At 51.3% G+C, this 25,380-nt stretch overlaps 1 protein-coding gene across 1 annotated transcript in view; it reads right to left on the bottom strand.

The window, feature by feature from the left end:
- Dnmt1 (DNA methyltransferase 1) overlaps positions 1–25,380 on the bottom strand; it is a 48,034-nt gene that overhangs the window by 8,390 nt on the left and 14,264 nt on the right. The window contains exons 6-28 of the mRNA XM_052188967.1: positions 23,957–24,029; positions 23,059–23,090; positions 22,679–22,757; positions 20,972–21,009; positions 19,214–19,303; positions 17,194–17,229; positions 16,159–16,240; positions 12,920–12,984; positions 12,635–12,677; positions 12,467–12,547; positions 12,284–12,393; positions 9,871–9,989; positions 9,393–9,485; positions 8,445–8,596; positions 8,006–8,193; positions 7,739–7,919; positions 5,404–5,501; positions 5,158–5,305; positions 3,876–3,991; positions 3,567–3,768; positions 3,346–3,482; positions 2,317–2,490; positions 437–655 (exon numbers count right to left, since the gene is read on the bottom strand). Of these exons, the coding sequence (XP_052044927.1) occupies positions 437–655; positions 2,317–2,490; positions 3,346–3,482; positions 3,567–3,768; positions 3,876–3,991; positions 5,158–5,305; positions 5,404–5,501; positions 7,739–7,919; positions 8,006–8,193; positions 8,445–8,596; positions 9,393–9,485; positions 9,871–9,989; positions 12,284–12,393; positions 12,467–12,547; positions 12,635–12,677; positions 12,920–12,984; positions 16,159–16,240; positions 17,194–17,229; positions 19,214–19,303; positions 20,972–21,009; positions 22,679–22,757; positions 23,059–23,090; positions 23,957–24,029 (2,556 nt within the window). The remainder of the gene's footprint in view (positions 1–436; positions 656–2,316; positions 2,491–3,345; positions 3,483–3,566; positions 3,769–3,875; positions 3,992–5,157; positions 5,306–5,403; positions 5,502–7,738; positions 7,920–8,005; positions 8,194–8,444; positions 8,597–9,392; positions 9,486–9,870; positions 9,990–12,283; positions 12,394–12,466; positions 12,548–12,634; positions 12,678–12,919; positions 12,985–16,158; positions 16,241–17,193; positions 17,230–19,213; positions 19,304–20,971; positions 21,010–22,678; positions 22,758–23,058; positions 23,091–23,956; positions 24,030–25,380) is intronic.

Here is a 25,380-nt window from a genome sequence, read left to right as displayed (position 1 = left end):
TCTGCCTTTGTCAACCAGCTAAAACCCATTCACAAAGAAGCCAAAAGCACACATGCATGCACGCACACACGCACAAAGGTGTGTGCGTGTGAGTGTGTGTGTGTGTGTGTGTGTGTGCGAGTGTGTGTGAGTGCATGTGTGCACGTGCGCATGGGGAGTGTCGAGTTAAGCCAAGGACTGAAGAACCAGAACCTCCAGAACCTGCAGGGAAGGTGCAGAACAGGCCGGGAGGGCGACGGGAGAGCAGGGAAAAAGGAGGACCCGTCCCTTGACACCAGTTTTTGGTCCTTGTCAGACATTGGTTCCCCACTGGTCCACAACTATGAATGCCTGAAAGCTACGACTGAAGAGACAGCGTGCCCTCAGGATAACCAGAAGCAGCCACCTCCGCCAGCAGAGCCTCCTGGAAGGCCGTGGGGGCGGAGCCCACGCCCACCTGTAGAACTTGTTGAGCCGGAGCTTGATGTCCGCCTCATTGATCTTTCCTTTCTTCTTGCCACAGTGGATCTCTTTTATCCGGCCGATGCGGTAGGGCTCCGGAGCGTCCAGGTTGCTTCCTTTGATGTAGTCGGAAGACTTGCGGTAGTGCTCAGGGTACAGGGTCTCGTTCACGGGATCCCTCTTGGGGCGCCTCACGGGGCTAGGCATTCTGATGCTGTGGAGAGGACAGTGGAGGTACAGCTGAGCTGGGGCTGGAGCCTAGGGGATCGGTTGGAGTGAGCCGATTTCTCAGCACACCCAAACACCATCAAGGAAAGATAACGCAAGTAAAATCTCACGAAATGTTTAAAACACCACCAACTCCCAGAGCTCAGGTGGATGTGGATGTGGATGCTTGTGCTTGGAATCCCAGGATGTGGGACTGATGAGGTAGACTCAGGAGTTCCAGGCTAGCCTAGGGGACCCGAGGTTCAGGCCCACCTGGACCTGCCTCCCAGCCACGTAGCATTTTGAACTTACTGGTATGGGACATTTGACTAAGAACTGAGAGGACACCATACCATCTCCCCAGGTGTCAGCCTAGAAAATAACCACTGCATTCTGAGAAGTCCGTTGTGACCCAAGGGTTCTCACAGTGACATGACTACAGAGAACAGCTGAAGGGGGAGCGTGAGAACGCTGCCCACTCTCATAAGCCTTGACTTTTTCTTTCTTTCTTTTTTTTTTTTTTTGATTTGGTTTTTTCGAGACAGGATTTCTCTGTGTAGCCCTGGCTGTCCTGGAACTCACTCTGTAGACCAGGCTGGCCTCGAACTCAGAAATCCACCTGCCTCTGCCTCCCAGACTGCTGGGATTACAGGCGTGCGCCACCACCGCCCGGCTAGCCTTGACTTTATCTGGGCTTCCACAGTTGCTCTGGTCCCAGAGGCCCTCTGAGAAGCTGTGTGTGGCCTACATGCTGGGCACACACCACCACAGGGAGCACCCTATAGAGGGCACCAAACACAAGCAGCACTAGACAGGTAAACCGCCTAACACCAGTAGGACACAGGCACCCACCCAATTCCTCCGTTCCATGGGCCAAAACAACTAAATTGAATTTGGGGATTAAGGTCCCACTGGGCACTAGGGAAAGGGTCCTCAGATCTAGATGTCGGGCTATGGTTTGGTAAACACAAACTGCAATTCCAACGTTTCCTAGTGCTGAGGACATAGTACGGTGGAGGGAGGGTGAAGGTGATGATGTCCCACCACCCGACATGTGGAGTCTGAGGTATTCTGTTCACAGTAAAATATCTCATTCACCAGAACATGGGTCAAGCACTACATTTTCAACAGGCTCAGGCCTTCGAGTTCTGGAAAGCAACCTGAGCCTGAGGCCTCACAGATGCTGAGAGGCAGAGCTGAGGTAGGGACAGACTGTCCAGCATTGCGGGCCTCACCCAGGCTCAGATGCTGAAAGACTCCCAGGTCAGGATGCTGAAGGCCAGGTCCCCGGGGCTGCACTGTCAGCATGCAGCAGAACATTGATAATGTCCCCGGAGGCGCGCCCTCAAGGGGGACAGACCCTCTTCTCTCCTTCATTCCCTAGCCGGATGACACGAGATCTGTCACCCCCCAGGCTGAGAGTGGCACCTGACCAACCTTGCACTGGAACTTCCTAAATGAGCCAGAACGTGGCTTCCATTACTGCAGCTCAGTGACATCAGGTTGTTTAGTTATAGAAAAAAGCAAACAGCTCTGAAACTGAAATGTAGTCATTAGGTTCTCAGCTTCTCACTAGAAACCAGAATGATGGTCTAACCCTGGCTTAGGGGGCCTAGCTGGGAATATCACAAAGCCAGCTGACTGGTGTGGGACATGGGTGGAACTCACTTGAAAGTAAAGGCCTCAGGAGGGAGGTACACACTGTCGCCCAGTCGGTAGACAACACCGTTCCTGGTGATAGCACCGCAGTAGACTCGGCCGTCCACCTCCTCCAGTTGTTCCAGGACCTTGGGCATTTCTTTTTGTCTCAGCTCAGCCAGCCGGATACAAGATAGGCAGAACCTGCAAACGCCAAAGCAAGAGCAGAAACTCAAGGCTCTGAAGTGGCACAACAGGGACAGCAGCAGCCACTGAAACCCAAGAGCACTTATCTGCAGGCGTCTGGAGGGCAGCCCCTCTTTCTTATGTCTACATGTTGAAGACAGTTCTTGGGGACCACGGCTCAGACAGAAATCAGTGGAAACAAGCCAGAGGCTAAGAAGAGCAGCAGAGCGCTCAGCCAGCATGCCCAAGGCCCAGGGCTACAGCCCAGCACCACAGAGGGCCACACCTTGCTCAAGGTAACCTCCAAGTGGTCCATACCTTTTTTTTTTTTTCTTTTTTGGTTTTGCTTTTTTTCGAGACAGGGTTTCTCTGTGTAGCCCTGGCTGTCCTAGAACTCATTCTGTAGACCAGGCTGGCCTCAAACTCAGAAATCCGCCTGCCTCTGCCTCCCAGAGTGCTGGGATTACAGGCGTGCGCCACCACCGCTCGGTACTTTTTTCTTTTTTAAAGATGTATTTAATGCATTCACCATGCTCTCTTCAGACACACCAGAAGAGGGTGTCAGATCTCATCAGATGGCTGTGAGCCACCATGTGGTTGCTGGTATTTGAACTCAGGACCTCTGGCAGAACAGTTAGTGCTCTTAGCCGCTGAGTCATCTCTCCAGCTGTGGTCCATGCATTTCAAACATTTCCATGACCTCTTTGGTCAGCAAAGAACACAACTGGGAAGTAAATCCCTGACACGGCAGGGCACGGGGAGGGCCTACGACTGGCCCACACTCACTTGTGTAAACCTCTGACAAGGCAGAGCAGAGCAGGGCGGAGTGGGGCAGGGCAGGGCAGGGCGAGGCCCGGGAGGACCTACACTCACTTGTGCTTGTTGTCCTCAGTGGGCTGGGTCTTGGGTGGAGATTCAAACCTTGCATATTCCTGGGTGTACCAGAGCTGGTAGAAATAAGTCTTCCCATCCTCATTCTCGGGCAATGTGGCCTCAGGGTCCTTGCCTCCCTGAGGAAACAAAGACTTGTGTGAGCCCCAGCTCTAACGGGGATGGAGGGGTGCACGCGGGGGCGGAGGGATGGGGGGCTTCACCTCCATGGCCCAGTTCTCGGAGGGTGCTCTGTAGGTGACCTTGACTTTGCTGTGGATGTAGGACAGCTGCATGTTCTCGCATTCGCCCACCAGGAACAGCTCCAGGGGGTCGGAGGTGGCCCCGAGGACCGTGTCTGTCCCGGCACAGAACCAGTGTGCGTGGAACATCTGCCCGTTCTTGTCTTCCCACAAAGCTGTGACCCTGCAGCCATGAGACAGGACAGGGAACAGACACCTCACGTAAGCTGCAGGACTTGGGGTGTATCTGACACAGTTGGACGGGTCAGGAGAAGAGGCAGGCACACACACCTGGCTAGATACAGTGGTTTGGAGGAGTCGTCAGGAATGACGGAGACGCAGTCGCCCACCTCCAGCGTCTCCTCGTCGATGCTCACCTTCTGATAGTACGTTCTGTTCTCTTCGATCTGAAAGCGAGCGAGCGAGAGCTCAGGTGACAGTCACATCCAGGGTTCTCACTAGATTTAACCTCCCCGACTTCCCATGAAAATTCCATGGGACGAAGGGTGTGTGAGTGCACAGTGCAGAAAAGCACACTTCACAGACACTCGTGGTTTATTACGTCATGGAGGATGAGACCGCTCAGTGGATAAGCAAACTCGCCCCCAAGGCAGACGACCAAAGGTTCATCTCTGGGACCAACATGGGAGACGGAGATTAGTGGTTTGCACAATCTGTCCTGGCACCCCTGCTGCAGCATCCACGAGTTGATGTAATAGAATTAAGAAAAAAGGCAGGTGTCACAGCACACACCTTTAATTCCAGCACTGTGGAGGCAGAGGCTTGCCTTCCTAGCCTACATTGAGTTCCAGGCCAGCCAGAGCTACACAGTGAAAAACCCGGACTCAGAGAAAAAGCACAAGTGCGAGCTGCTGGGAAAGGCAGCACAGGCCTGGAGTCCGCACGTCGGCAAGGCTAAAAGGAAACAACTCTGGAGAAGAGTGCTCAGTGCTCTTCCAGAGAACCTGGATTCGCTTCCTGGCACCCAAAGTGGCTCAACCTTAGGTGCAGTTCTAGATGATTCCATACCTTCTTCTAACCCCAGTCATCTATATATGATAAATCTTAAAAAAAAAAAAAAAAAAAAAAAAAAAAACACTAATGAAAATAGAATTTCTAACTTATCCAAGGTGGTACAGTAAGATCTGCAAACCAAAACAAACAACACCCCCCCCCCCAGAGGCTTCTGACCTTTCCCTGGCCTTGGAACATGCAGTTCTGAAATATGCTGTGTAGACTAGGCTAGCCTAAGATAGCCTCTGCCCGAGTGCCAAGATTAAAGGTTGGGTGCCACCACCACCATCAGGCTTGTTTCTTATAAAAACAACTAAACAAACACAACTTGACAGACAGGGCAGCACATGGCTTGGCACTTGGGAGGTGGGAACGGAGCGTTGCAGAGGGTACAGGCGTATGGGCGACCTGTGCTACAGGCGCAGCTCACGGTTTACCAGTGAGCGACAAGGTCCAGAGCTTGGGCAGCGGCTGTTGTTCACAGGCCGCCGGCAGGCCGTTTCCAGGCTGCATGGCCGGGCTCAGAGGCGCAGCGGCACGCAAGAGGCAGGGGCCTCACCTTCATAGGCTGCCCAAGCCAGGAGATGCGATCCTTATTCTGCTTCTTCTTTTTCCCTTGATGCAACTTTTTGGGTGATGGCATCTCTAGCAAATCGTCATCAGCTTCTTCATCGTCATCAGCCTCCTTCACGGCCAAGTTAGGACACCTGCAGAGCACACGCCGCAGTCAGCCCCACGCCACGTCCCCGGCACGCCTGCCTCGGCCCCCCCATGTTTCCCGAGTGAAACACAGCACAGCCTTTACCTCCTCTTGAGGCAAGCCTGCTTACTCCGACCGGTGCCACCAAACTTAACCATATCTTTGCACGCCTTGCACTTCCCACACTCAGGCTGCTGACAGACCTGAAAAATAACAACCGGGTCCATCCATCAGCAATTGAGACAGGGTATCTCAGTGTAGCCCAGCTGTCCTGAACTGACTCTGTAGACCAGGCTGGCCTCGAACTCAGAAATCCACCTGCCTCTGCCTCCCAAAGTGCTGGGATTACAGGCGTGCACCACCACACTGGGCTCCATCAGCAATTCTTAACTGGGGACTTTCATTTTATGAGCCACCATGTGGTTGCTGAGATTTGAACTCAGGACCTTCAGATGAACAGTCAATGCTCTTAACCCCTGAGCCATCTTGTTTGGCTTTTCTTTTGTTTTTGTTTTAGACGCAAGGCCTAAGCTCTGGCTGTCATGGAACTATGTAGACCAGGCTGGCCTCGAACACAGATACTCCTGCCTCAGCTGCAGCTGAATGCTGAGATTAAAGATGTGTGCTACCACACCCAGGCCCAGAACTTTTAATTATAACATTTCACTGGCATGTTCAGGGCCAGTGGGTAAAAGCACTTGGTGCCAAGCCTTATAACCCAAGTTCAATACTCAAGGCCCACAGAAAGGCAGAAAACCAACTCCAGAGTTTCTTCTGACCTTCATATGCACACTGTGGCCCATGAGGACACCTCACTAATGAAAAATCTTAAGGGTGAACATATACTGGCTTTGTGCTGAACAGAGTTTTCTCACCCTTCCCCTCAGCAATGTGGCATGGCAGCCATACGTGGCCTTAGCCTGTATTAGGTATCAAGTCGCCCAGATGTTCACAAAGGACATGCACAGACACAGAGGGGCGTGTGCATCTGAAAATTTGGAGGTGAACAGGGTGCTGAGGGCACCTTAGAAGCTCACAAGCAGCTCTGTGAAGGTGTCACAGAGCCACCAGAGTCCCCAGCAGTCAGTGGAGACGTTCCCGAACAAAAAATAAACGAGGACAACAAGGTAGTGAAGCAGGGCCATCAAGCACCACCTCCATTCAAAACAACCACCACAGCCACACACCACCAACACCCACATAACACCACACCTTTAAAACAAACAAGTAAACTTCAACTACAAGGACAGTAAGGAATGTCAAGGACCGGAGGCAGGGCAGGGCATCCTGAAGGGGCTGCCGTGAGAGAAAGGACAAGCTACTGTGGGCGTGGAGACCAGCCAGGCTCCACCTGTGCCCAGGGACAGGCAAACCAGTAAACCGCAAGAGGTGACTGCCCCTGGTTGCTAAGAACAGCACACGCAGGAGTCCTCTCCCTAGTCGAAGCCCACAGGAAAGTCCCTGCATAGCCTGAGATGAGGTGAGGCCTGTCAGCTGCGGTCAGGACAGCGGATATCACAGCTCTGGGCACGGCAGTCATACCTGGATGCCCTGTGCACACGAGGCAGATGAAGGAGCACCAGCAGTTTCTGGTCAGCCTCAGAACACATGTGCACATGTAGGCTACGGAAAAGGACAAATTCATTCTCTAATTTTTCTTTTATTTTTTTATTATTTTTTTGAGACACGGTTTCTCTGTGTAGCCTTGGCTGTCCTGGAACTCACTTTGCAGACCAGGCTGGTCTCGAACTCAGAAATCCGCCTGCTTCTGCCTCCAAAGCGCTGGGATTACAGGCGTGTGCCACCACTGCCCAGTTTCTCTTAATTTTTCAAACATGGCAGCCCAGGCTGACCTCAAACCTCAAACTCACTATAAAACTGAGAATGGCCTTGAAATCCTGATCCTCCTGCCTCCACTTCTCAAGTGCCAGGATCGCAGGCCTGTGCCTCCTTGAATAGCTTAACCACATTATTTGAAGTTTGTGTTTGCCTGTTTACTGTGATGTAGGTTGATTCCAAGGCTATCTATATGAAAAGGGTTCACAATTCACAAGAGCCAGACACAGTGGCACGGGTCTGCAAACCCAGCTCTTGGAAGTCAAAGCAAGAGGCTTCTGCAGCCACAAATCTAAACAAAGGAATGTGCACTTTCAGCTCTAGACAGCGTCCTAGGAAATGCGCCCAGGGTCTAGGGTGGAGGGGACAGCTTTGGCTCCTGGGGTCAGCTGTCTGTTCTCTCAACAGCCACAGGAAATGGAGGCAGAGCCAACACCTCCCAGGAAACCCAGGTTCTGTTGCCAACAGCAGCACCCAGACCAAAGGTCCTGGACACTCTGACTTCAACCCTCTGTCCATATGGCCCTCCAACCAGGCAGCTACCCCACAGCATGGACAACTCTCCTTCACATCTGAGGATGAAGAGCCAAGGATAGCCCCTCACCTCACAGACACCACACCGGCGGCGCTTCATGGCGTTCTCCTTGTCGTCCTTGTCATCCTTCTCGATCTGCTCTGAGAAGAAAGTGTCAAAGATCTGGTAGACCAGCTTGGTGGTGGTGGCCTTCGTGGGCACTTTGTCCTTCTCCTTGGTAGAGCCCATGATGCCGCGGCGTGTCGCTCGCCTGAGGGAGACGGCCACATTTCAGGGAACCAGACTCAGGAGATTGCCTCCTCTGGTCTCAAGCCACCGTCTGATTCTTGCTCTTACCTCTGTCCCAGGGAGACCCCGGACAAGTGGATCAGGGCTCTCATACATGGAGACAGGAAGATGGGTGTCTCATCATCGTCCTTGGCTTCGTCATAACTCTCTACCTGGCTTACCACAAACTGGGCATGGCGCAGGAGGGAGTCTTCGGTGAACCGGTTCACATTAATGTTAGGAGGAGGAACAGTGGTCTTAGGGGAAGAAAAGAAGATCAGATGTTTCTAATATTTTGCTTCCTTGCAATGTTGGGGGAGGGAGAGCCTAGTACTTCATGTATGCTAGGCAAAGCCCCTCACTGGGGATTCTAGGCAGGGCCTCTACACCCGTGCCACGCCCCACACCTGCTGCGTTCATCAGTGAAAGCGCTTCTAGTGGCAGCAGCAGACTGTGCAGACTCCTGTATGTGGAGCCAAAGCCACCGAAGAGAGGGCCAAGCTCTCACCTCGATCTTATTGATCAGGTCTTCATAGACAGCATCAGGATTGTTCTGCAGGAACTCAACCACAATCTTGCTGATGTAAACTTTCTCCTGCATCAGCGCAAATATTGGTGCATACTCTTCGCTGGGCTCCATCAAAATGTATTCAGCAAATGCTAGAAGGAAAACACAGGCAGGACCCGTTTTTTTAAAGACTATGAAGGGACAATTCGTCCAGTCAGGCTGATTAGCATTTCCATCTCCAACACCGGTCATTTACGCAGGCAGGTAAGTCTTGGGGGTCTTGTCATGTTGCCTAGGCTAGCCCTGAACTCCTCAGCCTCCTGAGTAGCTAGGGCAACAGGTATCTGCTTTCTCCAGCAGGTAATACATTTTACAAAGCTGTTTCAGGGCCCATGAGATGACTCGTCAGTACGGACACTTATTTGCAAACTTGACAACTTGGGTTTGAGCCCAGGCAGGCTCTCAAGGGGTAGAGGAAGAACAGCAGCTGCAAGCTGCCCTGCATGACCCTGCACGCATGCCGGGAGCACAACACCCACCCATACACAGTACGCCCACAAAAAAAAAAAAAAAAAAAATTTAGGACTATCTCAAAACCGACGGCCTCTAGGCAGAACACAGGGCAAGCATGAATCTCCCCAGCTTCCAGAACCGTCTAGAATTTATCCTACAACCTAAAACACTAAAGCAAACAAACAAACAAAAAAAAACCCACAACCAAATCCCAAAAGCCCAACTTCTCTAATAGCTAATACCACTCGGGCTAAAAGAAAAGGGAAGTTTAGCTAAGATTTGGTCCCATTCAAATCGTAAGCATTTGACAGTCAGCCAGAGGAACCGCCAGTGAGTCACCAGATCCCCGAGGCCTGAGGACGCCTTTGCACAAGGCCCACCAGGCCCGCATGACAGGCGGATGGCTCGGGACGCTGTGATTGGGCAGACACTCACCGGTGGAAAAGCCAATGAGCACCTTCTCCCCACCATCGAAGCCGCTGAGCCACCACTGGTTGATTGGCCCAAGGTTTTTGCCATCAACACCACCTGTGGGGGAAAAATGTCTTTCTGTAAGAAATAGACTAAAAACATGGCGACTCCCAACTCCCATCCCGGCCAGAAGACCCCATCAGCATGCTGCCTCTCCAAGGTCACTGTGCTCAGTTGACGGCAGAACTTCACGCTCTCCCCTGAAGTCGTGCCAAGATAGGGGTATCTTGCCTCCTACGTTTGCTTGTTTCTTTTTTTTTTTCTTTTCTTTTTTTTTTTTTTCTTTTTTTTCAAGACAGGGTTTCTCTGTGTAGCCCTGGCTGTCCTGGAACTCACTCTGTAGACCAGGTTGACCTCAACTCAGAAATCCACCTGCCTTTGCCTCCCAAGTGCTGGGATTACAGGCGTGTGCCACCACCACCACCCTTGTTTTATCACGTACCTTGTGGATGTGGGCTTTCGTCATGGATTGCTTTGGCATGGCCGGAGAAGTAGAGTTCAACGTTCTTCTCAATGAGCCCGGAGTCGAAAGGACACAGGTGACCTCGACTGCAGTACACACTGAACAGGCGACAAGCATCACGTTACCACCAAGCCCAGCACGGAGAGCTGGCAGTCACGACAGTGACTCTCCCTCCCTCCTTGCACTACCAGCACACACCACGGTCAGAGGGCTCCCCAGAGCTGGTTGGCGGTGAGCTGCCCTGTGCAGGGATCAGGAAGTGAACTGGGTTTTACCCCAGACTATAAAGAACACTGCAACACCGGGCCTGCCCCTGCCCATGGTTTGTCTCTACCAGTCACTCAGCCGACGCGGAGTCCTATGGCTCCCGGCTTCTGGCACATGGGCTGTGTACCCATAGATCTTCCCCCACCAGGGAGGTGGCTACATGACTCACTGAAGGAAGCCCGGCCTCAGCTCTGAGGGTACCACAGTGAGATGGATCACTGCTGACTGCTATCTTCAGGGCAGGCTTTAACCGGTCCCTCAGAGGTCTCCTACCTATGACGGCATAGCCCTGTAGATCACTGGCAATCAGTGTGCTAGCGGCAGGGAAGGGAGGACAGGCACAGCCACACTCACCCCAGGTACCTCAGCCCACGGTGGGCTCAGCATCAGAGAGCACCAGGATTAATGCCTACTGGGATGCCCACGGGTGCTCCTGAGGGGATCCTTCCACTACACAGAGCTCAGGACAAGCGTGTCCCAGCCTGGTCATGACACAGGTTTGCTTCTCTTCTAGCCACTATGACGTCTGCATTGACTGTCCAATCAGTTCAGGCCCAGCCCGAGCCTTCGGGCAAGCTAAGCACACCTGACGCCTCCGCCTCCTTGCAGTGCCCCACTGGACTTCACGTCAGGCCTCCATTCTGAGTGCAAACTTTCCTTTTGCCATTTCTCTGCCCCTGAGGCTCTCCTCAGCACCTGGAGCTGTTAGGCTGAGTATGACTAACCCCAACTCCACAATCCAGCATCGAGCATCAATGTATATGGCAGGAATGGAAGGCCATGCTGACCCTTCCAAACAGAGTACAGTCAAACCCCAAGTACACGGAAGAGACGCTATCTCAACTATGATGGCGGGCATGCCTGTAACTCCAGCACTTGAAAGGCAGCACTAGGAGGACACCGAAAACTCAGCTAGCCTGGCTTGGATAGCTGGGTCCACAGCAGGTGGGGAATCCAAGCCCCAGTATCATTTCTAGACGTGGATCCCCGGATAGCTTGTGATATACATCCAGATACTGGAAAACAACCCAAATCCAAGGTGCTTTGGGGTTGTGAGGATTAACAAGTCATCTGAGAGCACTCACTGGTTCTCTATGACAAGTCAAGGCTCTGAGGTGCTCAGCCTGTGGACTTAACACCCGGCAGAGAGCCGGCCCTTGCGCGAGCACAGGGATGAGCTTCAGAATGGCACAGACTAAAGATTTAACTTACAGAGTTGCACCGACCACAAGGCGGCAAACAAACCCGGGGGGCATGGCTCGGGATGAAATCACTTGTCTGGAGCGCAGAGGCCCTAGGTACAGCCCCAGCACAGTGGAAAAGCACCAGGACAGAGACAAAGCTAGGCTCTGTAGCCAGGCACAGTGGTGCACACCTTTAGTGCTAGTACTCAGAAGGCAGAAGCAGAGGCAGGTAGATCCAAGCTGAGTCTGACCTGATCAATTTCAAGAGATCTAGCCAGGGCTACATAGTAAGTCCAGGTTTAAAAATAAAAAAAAAAAAAAAAAAAAAAAAAAAAGGAAGAAAAGAAGGAAGAAGAAAGATAAGATAGATTAAGCTTGGTAGTGGCACACCTGGAATTCAACACTTGGGATGAAAGGGAGCTCAAAGACAATCCAGTGACATAGTTAAAGACCCTGTCTCAAAAGCCAGGTCTGGAGGTGGTGGCGCACACCTTTAATCCCAGCACTCTGGAGGCAGAGCCAGGGCCGGCAGATCTCTGGGAGTTCAAAGCCAACCTGGTCTACAGAGTGAGTTCCAGGACAGACAGGACTACACAGAGGAAACCCTGTCTGGAAAATGAAAAAAAAAAAAAAAAAAAACAAGAGCAAAAACAAAAACCAGGGCTGGAAATGTGGCTCAGCTGGTGAAGGACTTGTCTAGCATAAGTGAGCTCTGGCTCCCCAGAACTGCACAGAAGAGCCGGGAAGCCAAGGTCATCCACAACTACCTGTTAAGCTGGAGGCCTGGCTGGGCTAAGTGAAAGCCTGTCTCATGTGGCTCTCGTCTACCCAACCTTAATCGGCCCCTTGGCTGGAGAACATCTCCAGAAGCCCTGTGGTTAGGAAGAAGGATTATACCAATTAGGGGCACCTACTAGCAGGCAGCCAAGCACGGTGATTACCTGAAGGAAGTGAACCTGTGCATGGGAGTTAGTTCATAGGCCTCATGGGACTCCGAGTTGGCGTCGTAGATGCACAGTTTGTCACTGGTCAACATCTCGGGTTCATCCACCTGAAAGACGGGACAGTGAGACCTGGGCACCAGGTGGCAGGGGATAAAAGGGTAAGTGCGGAAAGGGACTCACAGCGTCCACATTCTGCTGCTGGTACTTCAGATCAGGGTCGTCTAGCAACTGGCCACACTCGGGGCACTTTGGTGGGTTGTCCTGTGGGAAGGAACAGGTACCGCCTGAGGGCCCCCAACATCAGGGCACTGCTGTACCCGCTGGCCAAGTCCCTGCAGAAGCCCTTACCTTTGGGATCACACTTTTGCTCTGAGCAGCTTTTTTCTCCACTCTGGAAGGAAGCACAAATGGTTGTCGGCCGTTTCATCAGCTTGAGTACACCACCAGCAGCCTCGCATGTTCTCTCCCTAAGCCCCCCACCCGGTGCACTGGCTGCCAACAAGCACAGTGACCGTCAGGACGTTGGAACCCTCTACCAACGTGCCGGGCAGACGCAGAGCGTCCTGGTCTGCGCTCACAGCAGGTTCACCAACCCAGCGCTCAGCCCACTCTGTGACCGTGTAACACCATCACCTGCTCTGCGCGCGACTGCCCAGAGCTTCCGATTTTTTACGTGACGTTTTTCGTCTCTTCTCCTCCTAAACAAAGGGAGGGAGAGGAACAGAAGGTCAGGACGTCTCTTGGTTTGGACGGCACTTTAGGGTTAAGAACTTAGGTGATTGTCATAAAACTCAGGAAGAAAGGTGGTTAAGGTCAGGATGAGGCCTAAATTATGCCAATATCCAAAGTCTGTGACGAGTCTGCCCTAACCCACTACTCAGAATCCGAGGGCTTTGAGTTGGAAGTCGGCCTGAGATCCTTGGTGAAAGCCGGCAGAGGCGGCACGCCCCTTTACCCCAGCACTCGGGAGGCAGAGGCAGAAAGAGGCAGAGGATCTGAGCTTGAGGTAGCCTGGTTTAGAGAGTGAGTTCCAGCACAGAGAAAGCCTGTCTCAAAAAAAAAAAAAAAAAAGAAAAAAGAAAAAAGAAAAAGACCAAGCAAGCACCCCCTGCATGGACACATTAGGAGCCAGGGCCCTAACAGAGAGGCCACCTTTTTTTTTTTGTTTTTGAAACAGGGTTTCTCTGTGCCGCTCTGTCCATCCTGGAACTCACTTGATAGTCCACGCTGGCCTCGAACTCAGAGACTGGCCTACCTCTGCCTCCTGAATACTGGGACTAAAGGCGTGCACCACAACTGCCGGCTAAGATAATGGCCATTTTTGTGGGAAGGGGGAGGACATCAGAGCCCAGTGTCTCCTTGTGCTATGCTAAGCAACATGAGGGCACAGCAACACGGGTGTGGTCAGGGAACAGCAGCCTCTCCAGTAGCTAACTGTGGGGTTCTCCAACACAAGGACCTCTTAAAAATCATGAAGTTCAAACAGAATACATGATTTACTGGAGATGCCTGCTAGAGGTGACAGAATCAGTTCAATTCAGAATTCCTGTCGGCATGAAAAGAGAAGTCAGGTTGCTACTTTGAGAGTCTCAAACTACATAGACCAGGCCGGCTAGCCTCAAATCAAAAGACCTGCCCACCTCTTGCCCTTTGGATGTGGGACTACAGCTACTGTCACCTCATTTTTTCCCTTTGCAATGCTGGGTAATGGAATCCGGAGCCTTGCTTGCACGGGCTAGATGCTCCCGAGCGATGATTCGCAGAGGCTTGTTGACCCCAGACACCCAAGACATTATTTTAAGCAGCAAGAAATAAATATGGCTCAAGCTTCAAACAGAGGCTACACACAAAGACCGCTGTTTGAAATAAATCCCCACCAACAAGTGGAGAATGATCCTCCTGCCCGCAGCAGCTTCCAGTCAGCTTTCCGTAAAAGCACTAGAGACATTAGGTGAGGCTGGTATGGTGGCTCATGTCACATCCCAGCTACAGAGACCGACCTTGCTTCAAAAAACCTAAAGCAAGAGATGGCTCAGAGGTTAAGAGCACCGACTGCTCTTCCAGAGGTCCTGAGTTCAAATCCCAGCAACCACATGATGGCACACGATGAGATCTGATACCCTCTTCTGCTGTGTCTGAAGACAGCTACAGTGTACTCGTATAAATAAAAATAAATAAATCTTTAAAACAAAACAAAACAAAAGCGAAGAATAACAACACTGAGTTAGAACTGAGGCTGTGGCTTAGTCGCAGAGACCTTGGTTCTCATCCCCACATGTAAAGACAATACAAGCGGCTGAAGGGACACATGAAGCCCACGGTGCCCGAGCCTGGGCTAAAGCCTCAGCCCTTGCTCACCACCTCCAGAACCCCTAGAGAGGACCAACAGCAGGAAACAAGCCAGAGACTCGACGGTCAAGCTGGGGAACCACAGGACATGGTCCACAAGTTACAGCCCATGCTAAGTAGACCTTCTACATTATTTGTACTAAATCTAAAACAAGTACAACCCGAAGCCACAATGCTTCAGTCAGCACGGACCATATGGAGGAGTGAAACGGGCTCTTGATCTAGTATCTGTTTCTGTTAACTACATGCCATCTTACTTGTTGGGGACAAAAAAAAAATCACCCACGACTAAGTTCCTGGAACATAATGCTGGAAGAAGCCCAGAGCTACATAGTCTAGACCTTAAGTCCAAAGACAGCAGGCAGGAAGCCAGGGAAACGGACACACCTGTGGCAGCCCAGGCACGGTGTAAGGAGACTTTGTCTTAACAATGCAAATAAACCCTGAGACAGGTGCACAGGAGCGGACTGGGTGTGAACTGGGATCTTTTGTTGTTGTTTTTTGGATTTGGTTTTTTTTTTCGGAGACAGGGTTTCTCTGTATAGCCCTGGCTGTCCTGGAACTCTTGCTCTGTAGACCAGGCTGGCCTCGAACTCAGAAATCCGCCTGCCTCTGCCTCCCAGAGTGCTGGGATTACAGGCGTGCACCACCACCGCCGGGCTTTGAGCTGGTATCTTAAGTACTCTGCCATATGCTCTTTTCAAATCAAGTTCTTCCCACTTAAAGAGATTTTAAAATTACATTTATTATCTTGTGTGTGCATGTGTACATGTGTAGGTCTCTACATACCATGGCATGCCATGTAGCAACCAAAGGATGACTTCTGGAGTTTGAGGTCAACCAGGCCCCATCTCAAAAATGAGTAAAATACTAAGGCATCAACCAGAGTACACATGGCTCCAGCTGTATCTGTAGCCGAGGATTGCCTTGTCAGGCATCAATGGGAAGAGAGTTCCTTGGTTCTATGAAGGCTCGGCAGATGCCCCAGTGTAGGGGATTCAAAGTCGGGGCGGAGTGGAGGGACACCCTCATAAAAGCAGGGAGGGGGAGGATGCGATAGAGGGTTTCCGGAAGGGGGAAAACTGGGAAAAGGAATAACATCTGAAATGCAAATAAAGAAAATACATACGCACATATATGTGTGTGTATGTGTGTGTGTGTGTGTGTGTAGTGTATGTATATATATATATACATATATACATATGTATACATATATACACATATGTGTGTGTGTGTGTATATAAATATACACATACACATATATATATATATGGAATAAAATAATAGAAGTAACGCTAAAGATTTGGTTCAGTGGTTAAGAACACTGGCTGTTTGTTCTTTCAGAAGACACAGGTTCAAGTCCTAGCACCCACAGCCAGTTCCAGGTGATCTGACACCTTCTTGTGGCTTCTGTGGGTGCTGCACAAATGTGGTATACAGACATACATGCAGACGAGACACTCATACACATCCAATCGTTTTTCTTAGAAAAAGTTAAGGAAGAGAAGGGCCGGCACATTTACCCTTTCATCCTCGTCTCTGTCCTCAGGAGTCTCTGGCGCTATCGGCTCTGGTTCTGCTTCCTTGGGTCTCCGTTTGGTGGCTCTACCAACAAGTTAACACACCAAATGTTAGCTCTGAAAACCAACTCCAGCGTGCCCACTTGTGAAGATGACACTGGCAGCTGAGACAGCCCAGAGCATAAGGACCAAGTTTGATCACCAGCGTCCACTAAAGCTGGCACAACAGGCACATGGCCGTAACCGCAGTGCTGGAGAGGCAGACAGGAGGCTTACTGGCCAGCTAATACAAGCACATCCAGGAGCTGCAGGTTCAGTGAGAGCCTGTGTCCACCTCCTGACTGCACACGAACGCACAAAAGTGAGCACTGCCACATGTGGTGGTTCACACTTGCAAACCTAGTACTCAGAAGGCTGAGCAGGATCGTGAGTTCCAGGGTAGCCTGGGCAACACATTGGGATCTCTTGGCACACAAACCAAGAGGCTGGGGAACCCGCTCAGCAGTTGAGTACCTGCTGCTCTTCTAGAGGACCCAAGTTCAGTTTCCAGCACCCTCGCCAAGTCATCTCACACTAGCCTGTGACTCCAGCTCCAAAAAAATCCAACAATCACTTGGGGCCTCTGAGAGCACTTCATGCCTCTGACCAACTCCAACTTGCATATATAAACAAACATTCTTTAAATCCAGGGATCTGAAGAACGGCATGAATGCGGCCATAATGCCCACACACAAACTTTTTAAGTCCACAGTAGTGCACACCTGTAATCTCATCCCAGGGAAAGCAGAGGCACTGGGTCAGGAACTCAAGGTTAGCATGAGCTCCATGAGACAGTTCAACACTTTCACCCCTAGACCAAAAATCAAAGACTCTAAAGGCAGAATTCCTGCTAAAAGGCCCGCAGGCGGCCCAGCGAACCCTGGCAGGTTCCTGAGCCAGGCCTGGCAGGCTGGCTCTGGTCTCCCTGTCTGCTCAGACTCTCTCCCTAGCAGAGCCTTTAGGAGTGGACGGCAGGGCGCAAGCACGTTTGACACTTACAGATCTCTGGGCTGGCTTCTGGACCTCGAACTTCTTCTATCCTGAAAGCAAACAATGGAGGAAATCAGGAGAAAACAACGTTACTTCAGAGGCCAGGCAGGATGCAAAAGGATAGGTTCAACAGCGTGGTTCTGAACACAAGACAGATTCTCTCCCGGGCCAAAATGGGGAGAGCAGAGGCTTCAAGTTTGCACTTCCTATTTCTCACACACCAACAGGCACTAGAGAAGTTTCTAGTGGTGGTGGTCATGCTGGCACCTAGCACCTCGAGGGGAGGCCTGAGACCTTGCCTTAAAATACAAAGACAAAACCACAGCTGAGCACGGCGATACTTCTGACATCCCTTAGGAGGGAGAGGCAGGTGGAGCTCTGGATTTGAAGACAGCCAAGACTACATAGAGAGCCACTGTCACAAAAACAGGCTGGGACTCAGCGGGCAGAGTGCCTGCCAAGCATGCGTGATGTCTTGGGGGTGGTGGCACAGACCTGTGATCCTGGCACTGGGGCTGGAGTGAGGGGCAGGAGAGCCAGGAGTGCAAGGGGACCCTTGGTTACAGAGTTCTGAGTCAAACGGAGCAAAAAATACAACAGGAAGTGCACACTAGACGGTGCAGCGTTTCTGAGCTCGTGAATGAAGAGGATCCTGCCGACAACCCGTCTGGTATGAGTGGGTCTGCACACACAGATGCATTTGAGTGTTACTCTCAATCCTCCCTTCCCACCACACGGGAGCTGCGGCACTCTGGGATAGGGGGCAAGCTTGGCCATCCAAGTCTCAGACCAAGAGCTAGCTAACAAGATGATCCCTGCAGTTGTGAACAAGTCGACAACTGCAGGGAGCCTAGGTTGGACAAGAACCAGTTCCCACAGCTGTGCTCTGACGTCCGCACATGCCCACATACACACGTGAAGATAAGATGGGTACAAACGCACACTCCCCGCTTTGGGGCAAGCGCGGACAGTGACCCATTGGCATCGGGGCAGAGTGACCCAGACACATTACTGCATGTGAGGCGATTACCAGAGCTTCTGTTGCTTTTTTTTCCTGTTTGTTTGGTTTTTTTGTTGTTTTTCAAGACAGGGTTTCTCTATGTAGCCCTGGCTGTCCCGGAACTCACTCTGTAGACCAGGCTGGCCTCGAACTCAGAAATTCGCCTGCCTCTGCCTCCAAAGTGCTGGGATTAAAGGCGTGTGCCACCACTGCCTGCTCTGCCTGGGCTCAAGCTCCGCTCTATAAATCTCAATGGGGAGGAAAGCAGGTAAACATTTCTCAGGCATCGAAGGTGGACGCCTGAGACGTGAGCATGTGGCCTCACCTCCTGCCCCAGAGATCCACAGAGCAGGAACCCAGGCTGAGCCCTGTACCCTATCAGAGGCCTCAACGCCTAAGGCAATCAGTCTTCCAGGTTCCGGAACACTCAACCAACCAACCAACCAGTTTCTGCGAGAGGTGCAGAAAACTGTCCTCAAGCCACAGACTATCCTTTTCTGTTCCCTGATCAGAACTGTAACAGAAAAGCAAACAGCGCCCACAGGGTGCAAGGTCACCTACGCAGCACAGGGATTTCCGGAGGACATGAGGGCCCAGACGGACACTGGCTTGGCCAGCCTCCGTATGTGCTGAGAGAATCCCTGCACCACCAGCTGGCTTTAACTTTGCACGGAGGATTTTGGTTATTCTGGAACAGCTGATGGCTCAGGCTGGCCTTGATCCTCATGTTTGGGATCATGCTCCTGCCTCTACCCCACGGTGCTGAGATGGCAGGTGTGTTCCATTTTGCCAGGCTTGTTTAGGTTGTGAGGGTGCTCAGTGAGTGAGTAGAGGGGAGAAGGACGGAGAGTCAGGACCTGAACCTAGGACTTAAAGGAGCAGGCAGGCTTGTTGAGAGACAACCAAGCAACCCCCAAAGGAGACCAGGCAAACCTGCCCGAAGAGTGAGGAGTCGCGCCCAGGCCCCGCCCAGCACCACCGCTGCCACTCCAGTAGAGCACAGCGAGGCCCACTTAAATACATAAGGACTTTGCCTTGTCTTTGTCATCGTCCATGTCCAAGTGAGTTCCTGGTCTTGCTTCTCTGTCTGGTTCCTCCCTTGATCTCCGCCTCAATGCTCTGCCAAATAAAAAAGCAAATTAAATTAAAAAAAAAAATTTCCACCTGTGAACACTGGTCATCAAGGCACTAGGTTGCCCTCTGGACTTGGGCCTTCAATATTTGCCATGAGTCAAGTGGGTGTTAACAGAAGCTTTAAAAAACAAAAAACCCAAAGTAGCACCACCACCAACCCACTGTCTCTGGGGCTGGGGAAAACCTCAGAAAAGGACGGAGTTCAGACTGCCCAGCAGCTACACAGGCACTGGCTGGGCAGGCCTGGCGTGGCAATCCACCTGTGATGCCTGTGTTTAGGAGGGTGTGAGACGGGCTGGGGAGATGGCTTGGTGGTTAAGAGCAATGACTGCTCTTCCTGAAGGTCCTGAGTTCAAATCCCAGCAACTACATGGTGGCTCACAACCATCTGTAATGGGATCTGATGCTCTTATGGTGTGTCTGAAGACAGCTACGGTGTACTTAGATATAATAAATAAATCTTTAAAAAAAAAAAAAGGTTAAAAAAAACCCTTCAAATAAGCCAGGTGGCAGTGGTGCGCACTGTCATTCCTAGCACTTGGGAGGCAGAGGCAGGCAGATCTCTAATAAAGTTCAAAGCTTTACAGTCTACAGAGTGAGTTCCAGGACAGCCAGGACTACATAGAGAAGCCTTGTCTCGATAACAAAATATATACAAAAAAACCTACAGACAACAGTCAGAATTAGTATTAAAGGCCAACGCTGTTGTGCGCCTCTGACCCGTAAGATGTGCTCAGGTGGACTAAGTCATGGACGGTTAAGTCCGCCCACGGCTGCCAGAATCAGCCGCCAGTCTGAGCTCAATGGTGGCTGAGCTTCTGAACCGCCAGCCAGCACATCAGGAGAACAAGCTAACTTACACAACCACTAGCAACGTGATGGCCGGCCAGCCGGCCATGTGACCGCTGAGGCAGGGTCAGAGTAAGGGGATGGTCACAGGCCAGTAACAACGCCGGCCTCTGCTAGGGCAGGCAGACTATCTTCGTTGTTGAAGTGGGGTTTCTCTAGTCCTGGCTGGCCTGAACCCTGGCTGACTCAGAACTCAGCTACACCTCTGTCTCCTGAGTGCTGGGACTAAAGGTGTGCACCACAACGCTCCTATTTCTCATTTTCCTTCTCTTTTCTTTTTGAAACAGTGGTTGACTATAGCTCGGGCCGGCCTTGAACTCATGGACTGAGGTGACGGAGCGCCCCGCCATGGCCAGCTTGGTTGGACTGTAGTTATCTGAATGAGTACAGACACATGGAAGTCAGAAGACAACCTTTCTCATGCAGGTCCCAGGGGCTGAGCTCAGGTGTCAGACCGCAGCAAGCACCTTTCCCAGCGAGCCACCTCCCTGGTCCTCGGTCTGTCCATCAGCTGTGTTTTATATATGGGTGTCCTGCCAGCATGTTATCTGTACACATGTGCCAGAGGAGTGTCTGAGCCCCGGGGATCTGGAGTATGTGACAGGAATAAAACCCAGCATCTTTTAGGAAAGTAGTCCGTGTTCTCCACTGCCGAGCCATCCTCTCCAGCCCGCCCTGCTCTGGGTTTTCTCAGTAGAATTTCCCAGACTACGAAATGCACGAGTGCGGGTCCCAGCCCTTGTTCACAAGGTGACACTCCAAGTAAGCGCCACCGTAGGCCAGGGGCACGGCAGCTGCACTCACAGCTCTCTGGTGTGCCGTCGAAGACTCCTGTCACCGTCCTAAGAGAGGAGATAAGAATTAACAGAAAGCCAGTCTGGTCTACATAGTGAATCTGACGCCAGTCACGTATACATACGTACTGAGACCCTGGCACTGCCACCAAGAGCAAAGTTAATTCCCCAAATTTTCCTGAATCCCCGCCATGGAATTAACGGACCTGCAGTAACCCTACTAGATTCTAATAAGATTGGTAAACTGAATGCTATCATCAGGACAGTTCTGGGCGTCTCTTCCTGGAGCCCGGACCACTCTTGGTTTTGCCTTTCTGATTCTGGGGGAGCCACACCCACGCTCTAGGAGGTTGCCTTTCCCTCAACTCTCACATAAGTCCACATTAAAGTATCTATTAAATTCCAACTCTGCTTTTAAAAAAATTAAAGAAGCCCAGCGGTGGGGACACAGCCTTTAGTCCCAGCACTCGGGAGGCCAGTGTGGTCTACAGAGCTAGTTGTGGGACAGTCAAGTTTTTTCTACACAAAAGAAACCCCGTTTCAGAAAAAAAGCAAAACAAAATGAAAAACAACTGTCTTTTGGTGTTGTCAGCAGACAGCAAAGGCAGCCTTCTGAGGCAACCCTGTGGGCAGGGAAGGAAAAGCCAGAGTGAACCGGGGCTGCAGTGCACACACACCAAAGCAAGGGTTTTTAACAGGCGAGGGAGGTACCTCAGTAAGCACAAAGGCCTGCCACACAGGGCCAGCGAAATGCTCTGCGGCTGAAGACCCTTGCTGCCTGGACTGAGGGCCTGAGCTTCCTGGGCTCCGGGGTAAGAAAAGAACCCCTAAAAGCCGTTTTTCATATCCACATGCCACGATAAAGGTAGTAATTTTTTTTTTTTTTGGGTGCCTTTTGAGATAAAGTCTTTGTTTTTTTTGGTTTTTTTTTTTTTTTTTTTTTTTTTTGGATTTGGTTTTTTGAGACAGGGTTTCTCTGTGTAGCCCTGGCTGTTCTGGAACTCACTCTGTAGACCAGGCTGGCCTCAAACTCAGAAATCCGCCTGCCTCTGCCTCCCAGAGTGCTGGGATTACAGGCGTGCGCCTCACAGCCCGGCTTTGAGAAAAGTCTTATGTAGTCCAGGCTGATCTTGAACCTGCTATGTAGAAAAGGATGACCTCTATTTCCCCAGGACTAGGACTAAGTGTGCCTGGGAATTTTCTGTAGTTCCTGCAGATGATGAAACCCAAGGCTGCATATTCATGCCAGGCAAGCACATCACCAACTAAGCTTAGCTGTTTAAATAAATAAATAAATAAATAAATAAATAAATAAATAAATAAATAAATAAATAAATAAAGACGTATCAAAAAGAATCTGCGCGGGCCCGGGCCCGGCACCCTCCTTCCTGCCAGCGTGGCTTGTTGGAGAGAGCTGACCGCACCCCAGTCAAGGGCTGAGGGTCCCCGGGAAGGAACCAGAGCTTCAAGCATGCTGTGCAACTGCTGTGCCGCAGAGCTCACAGCTCGAGCCCAGCCCAGGCGGCGGCTCTGTCTGTGGATGTTATGGCCCCTCCAAGCACACAGCGGAGACCACCACAGCGCAGACCACCACAGAGGCTTTCCCTCAAGGCTCCCTAAGTCAGCTGTCGCACACCTCCCCACTCTCCCCGCCTCCACCGCCCTCCCAGGACTAGAGAGGCGCTCAAGGAAAGAAGCAGGGGAGGGCGGGCTTTACCTGTTCACCTTGCTCTTCCTGACACAGCTGGGTTCCTGGCCCTGTTCCTTCCGGTTTCTGCACAGAAACTCCAGCACCACTGTCAGGCAAAGCAGAATATTACGGAGGCAGGACCCAAGCAGCTCAGACCCAGAAGCAGCCCAACTTCTACCGACAGCAATCGCCACCCCAGAACTGTGACAGACACTATGTTCTCTTACCAACCCAGGCCTCGCGATACCAGGAGACCTCATCTCCTTTTGTGATGAGGAACCGAAGGATTGATAATCTGGCCCCTAACTCAGCACCCTGAACAGGTTTATAGTTACTACAGAACTCTTTCCAGCTCTTCAGAAGGCAATTTCTGTAAGTGAGACAGATCGGAGTGCATGGGTTCTTACCGCTCCGTGTCTGCAATTCTGCGTTTCTTATCCTGGGCAGAGGGAAGAAGAGAAGAGGTCAATGCTGGTTCGAAAGGTAGAACAAATTAAACAAGTAGGGAGAACGTGCATGCTTGTCCACGCCTGCAACTCGGGACTCAAGCGACCGAGGCAAGAGGACCACTGGAAGAGCGTGCCCACCCTAAGCTACAGTTTCGGGGCAGCCTGGACACAGTGACATCCTGTCTCAAAGAGGGGCAGCCTGGGTGTGTGGAGAGACGGCTCAGTCCCTAGAGTACATATTGCTCTTCTTGAGAGCCCGACTCCAGTTCCCAGTACCCATCTCCCGTGGCTCGTAACTGCCCCTGAACTCTGGCTCCAGGTACCAGGCATCTCTGGCTCCCTTGGGTACCTGCAGACACGAGCACAACCCACACACAAAGCCCAAAACACACACAGACCTCCCAACCAAGCGGCTGGTGATGGTGGTCCATGCTTGCCAACCTAGTACTCGGGAGGTGGAGACAGGAAGATCGAACAGGAAGCAGAGCTCAAACCCAGCCTGGGTGACATAATCCTGTCTCAATATATCTGTATATATCAAAAGCTGGGGCCCCACGTGAGCTCCATGGTACAGTGCTTAGCTAGGGTGGACGTTTGCTCCCAACATTGAAAATAATAAACTAAATAGCACTGTCCCCTAAAGCATCCGCTGTCACAGCACTCCAGCCTGCTGGGCCACCGTTTTCAAACCCGCTGGGCTCCAGCACCATTCCGTCCCCAGGCTGCCCCTCCCCCCCCCCTCTAGCTTGCATACTCTGGAACACCCCCGCTATAAGGAGGCTGTGTTTAGACAGAGTGACCACCTTTCCTCAGTCTGCCAGCAAATAAAATCAAAGCGTTGACAGTGCCGGCCCACCTGATCTCTCTCCTCTGCAGACTCATCTGGGCTATCCTTTTCCGATTCTTCCCTGGGTTTCCGTTTAGCAGGGCTGTCACACAGTAAGGAGGAGGCTGTTAGTTCTGAGATTCCCCCCCCCCCCAGCTGCCCAGTGATCCTTAGTGATTTCCCTTCTCTCACAGAAGAGCCTCTTAAAGGTCTAGGTTTCTTCCATGCCAGGAGGAGCCCATCTGAAGGGTTTTAATAGTTACTTGTATTATTTTAGTGTGTGTGCGCTGTGCTCTTGGGAGACCAGGAGAGCTACGCCCCTGGAGCTAAGGTTACGGGCATTGTGAGCATATCCATATATTTGTTTTTAAACAAAAAAAAAAATTTAGATTTAATTTCATGTTTATGAGTGCTTTGCCGGTTCGTGTGTCTATGCACTGCGGTGTGTAGCGCCTGTGGAAGTCAGGGGTGTCAGATCCTCTGGGACTGGAGTTACCAGTGGCTGTGAGCAGCAGGTGCCCTTAAGTGCTGGGATCAGATCTGTGCGCTTCCACCATGCAGCACTATATGCCTGATCCTGGAGCTCACTGGCTTAGCTACACTGCCTAGCCAGCCAGGGCACAGGATCTGCCTGTGTCCACCCCATCCACACGAAGACTGCAAACTAGCATGGGCACTCCTGGCTTTTAACACGTGTTGGGGATTCAAACACAGGTTCTTGTGCTTGCAGAGCAAGCAAACTCTTTGCCGACTAGGTCATCTCCATTTGCAGCTTTTTTAGGGTTTAAGGAGGTTTTGGTTTGCATGCGTATCTATGGACTGTGTGCCTGATACCTGCACAGGCCAGCAGAGGACATCAGATCCCTGAGTTACAGTGGTTATAAACCACCATGTAGGTTCTGGAAATTAAAACCCGGTTTTCTACCCGGGCGGTGGTGATGCACACCTTTAATCCCAGCACTCGGCAAGCAGAGGCAGGCGGATTTCTGAGTTCAAGGCTAGCCTGGTCTACAGAGTGAGTTCTGGAAACAGACAGGGCTACACAGAGAAACCCTGTCTTGGGAAAAAAAAAGTTACAAACAAACAAACAAAAACAAGTCTTCTTTAAAAGAGCTGCACAGCTTCATACTTTGAGGCTGACTCAAAGAGCAGAGTTATCTCTGTCAAAAAATCTGTTATCTCTGTAAGAAGCCATCGCTGTCTAGAGCTATTTCTTTGAGACTAACAAAGTGGCAGGCGATGTTCTAATGTTTCAGAGAAACACTGTGTGCTGGAGATGGCTCAGTGATTAAGAGCGCCCAGTGCTCTTAAAGACCTGAGTTCCACCTAGATCACGGCTGGCCGGATGGGGGATCGCATTGCACAAACGCATATACACATGACATAGACACACTATGTATGTATGTATGTATGTATGTATGTACGTACGTACGTATAGGAACATATGTGCAGCT

This window comes from Apodemus sylvaticus, chromosome 7 (assembly GCF_947179515.1).
Source record: "Apodemus sylvaticus chromosome 7, mApoSyl1.1, whole genome shotgun sequence".
Classification (NCBI taxonomy): domain Eukaryota; kingdom Metazoa; phylum Chordata; class Mammalia; order Rodentia; family Muridae; genus Apodemus; species Apodemus sylvaticus.
Note: the sequence above shows the minus strand (reverse complement) of the source record. Positions and strands in the feature narration are given on the sequence as shown.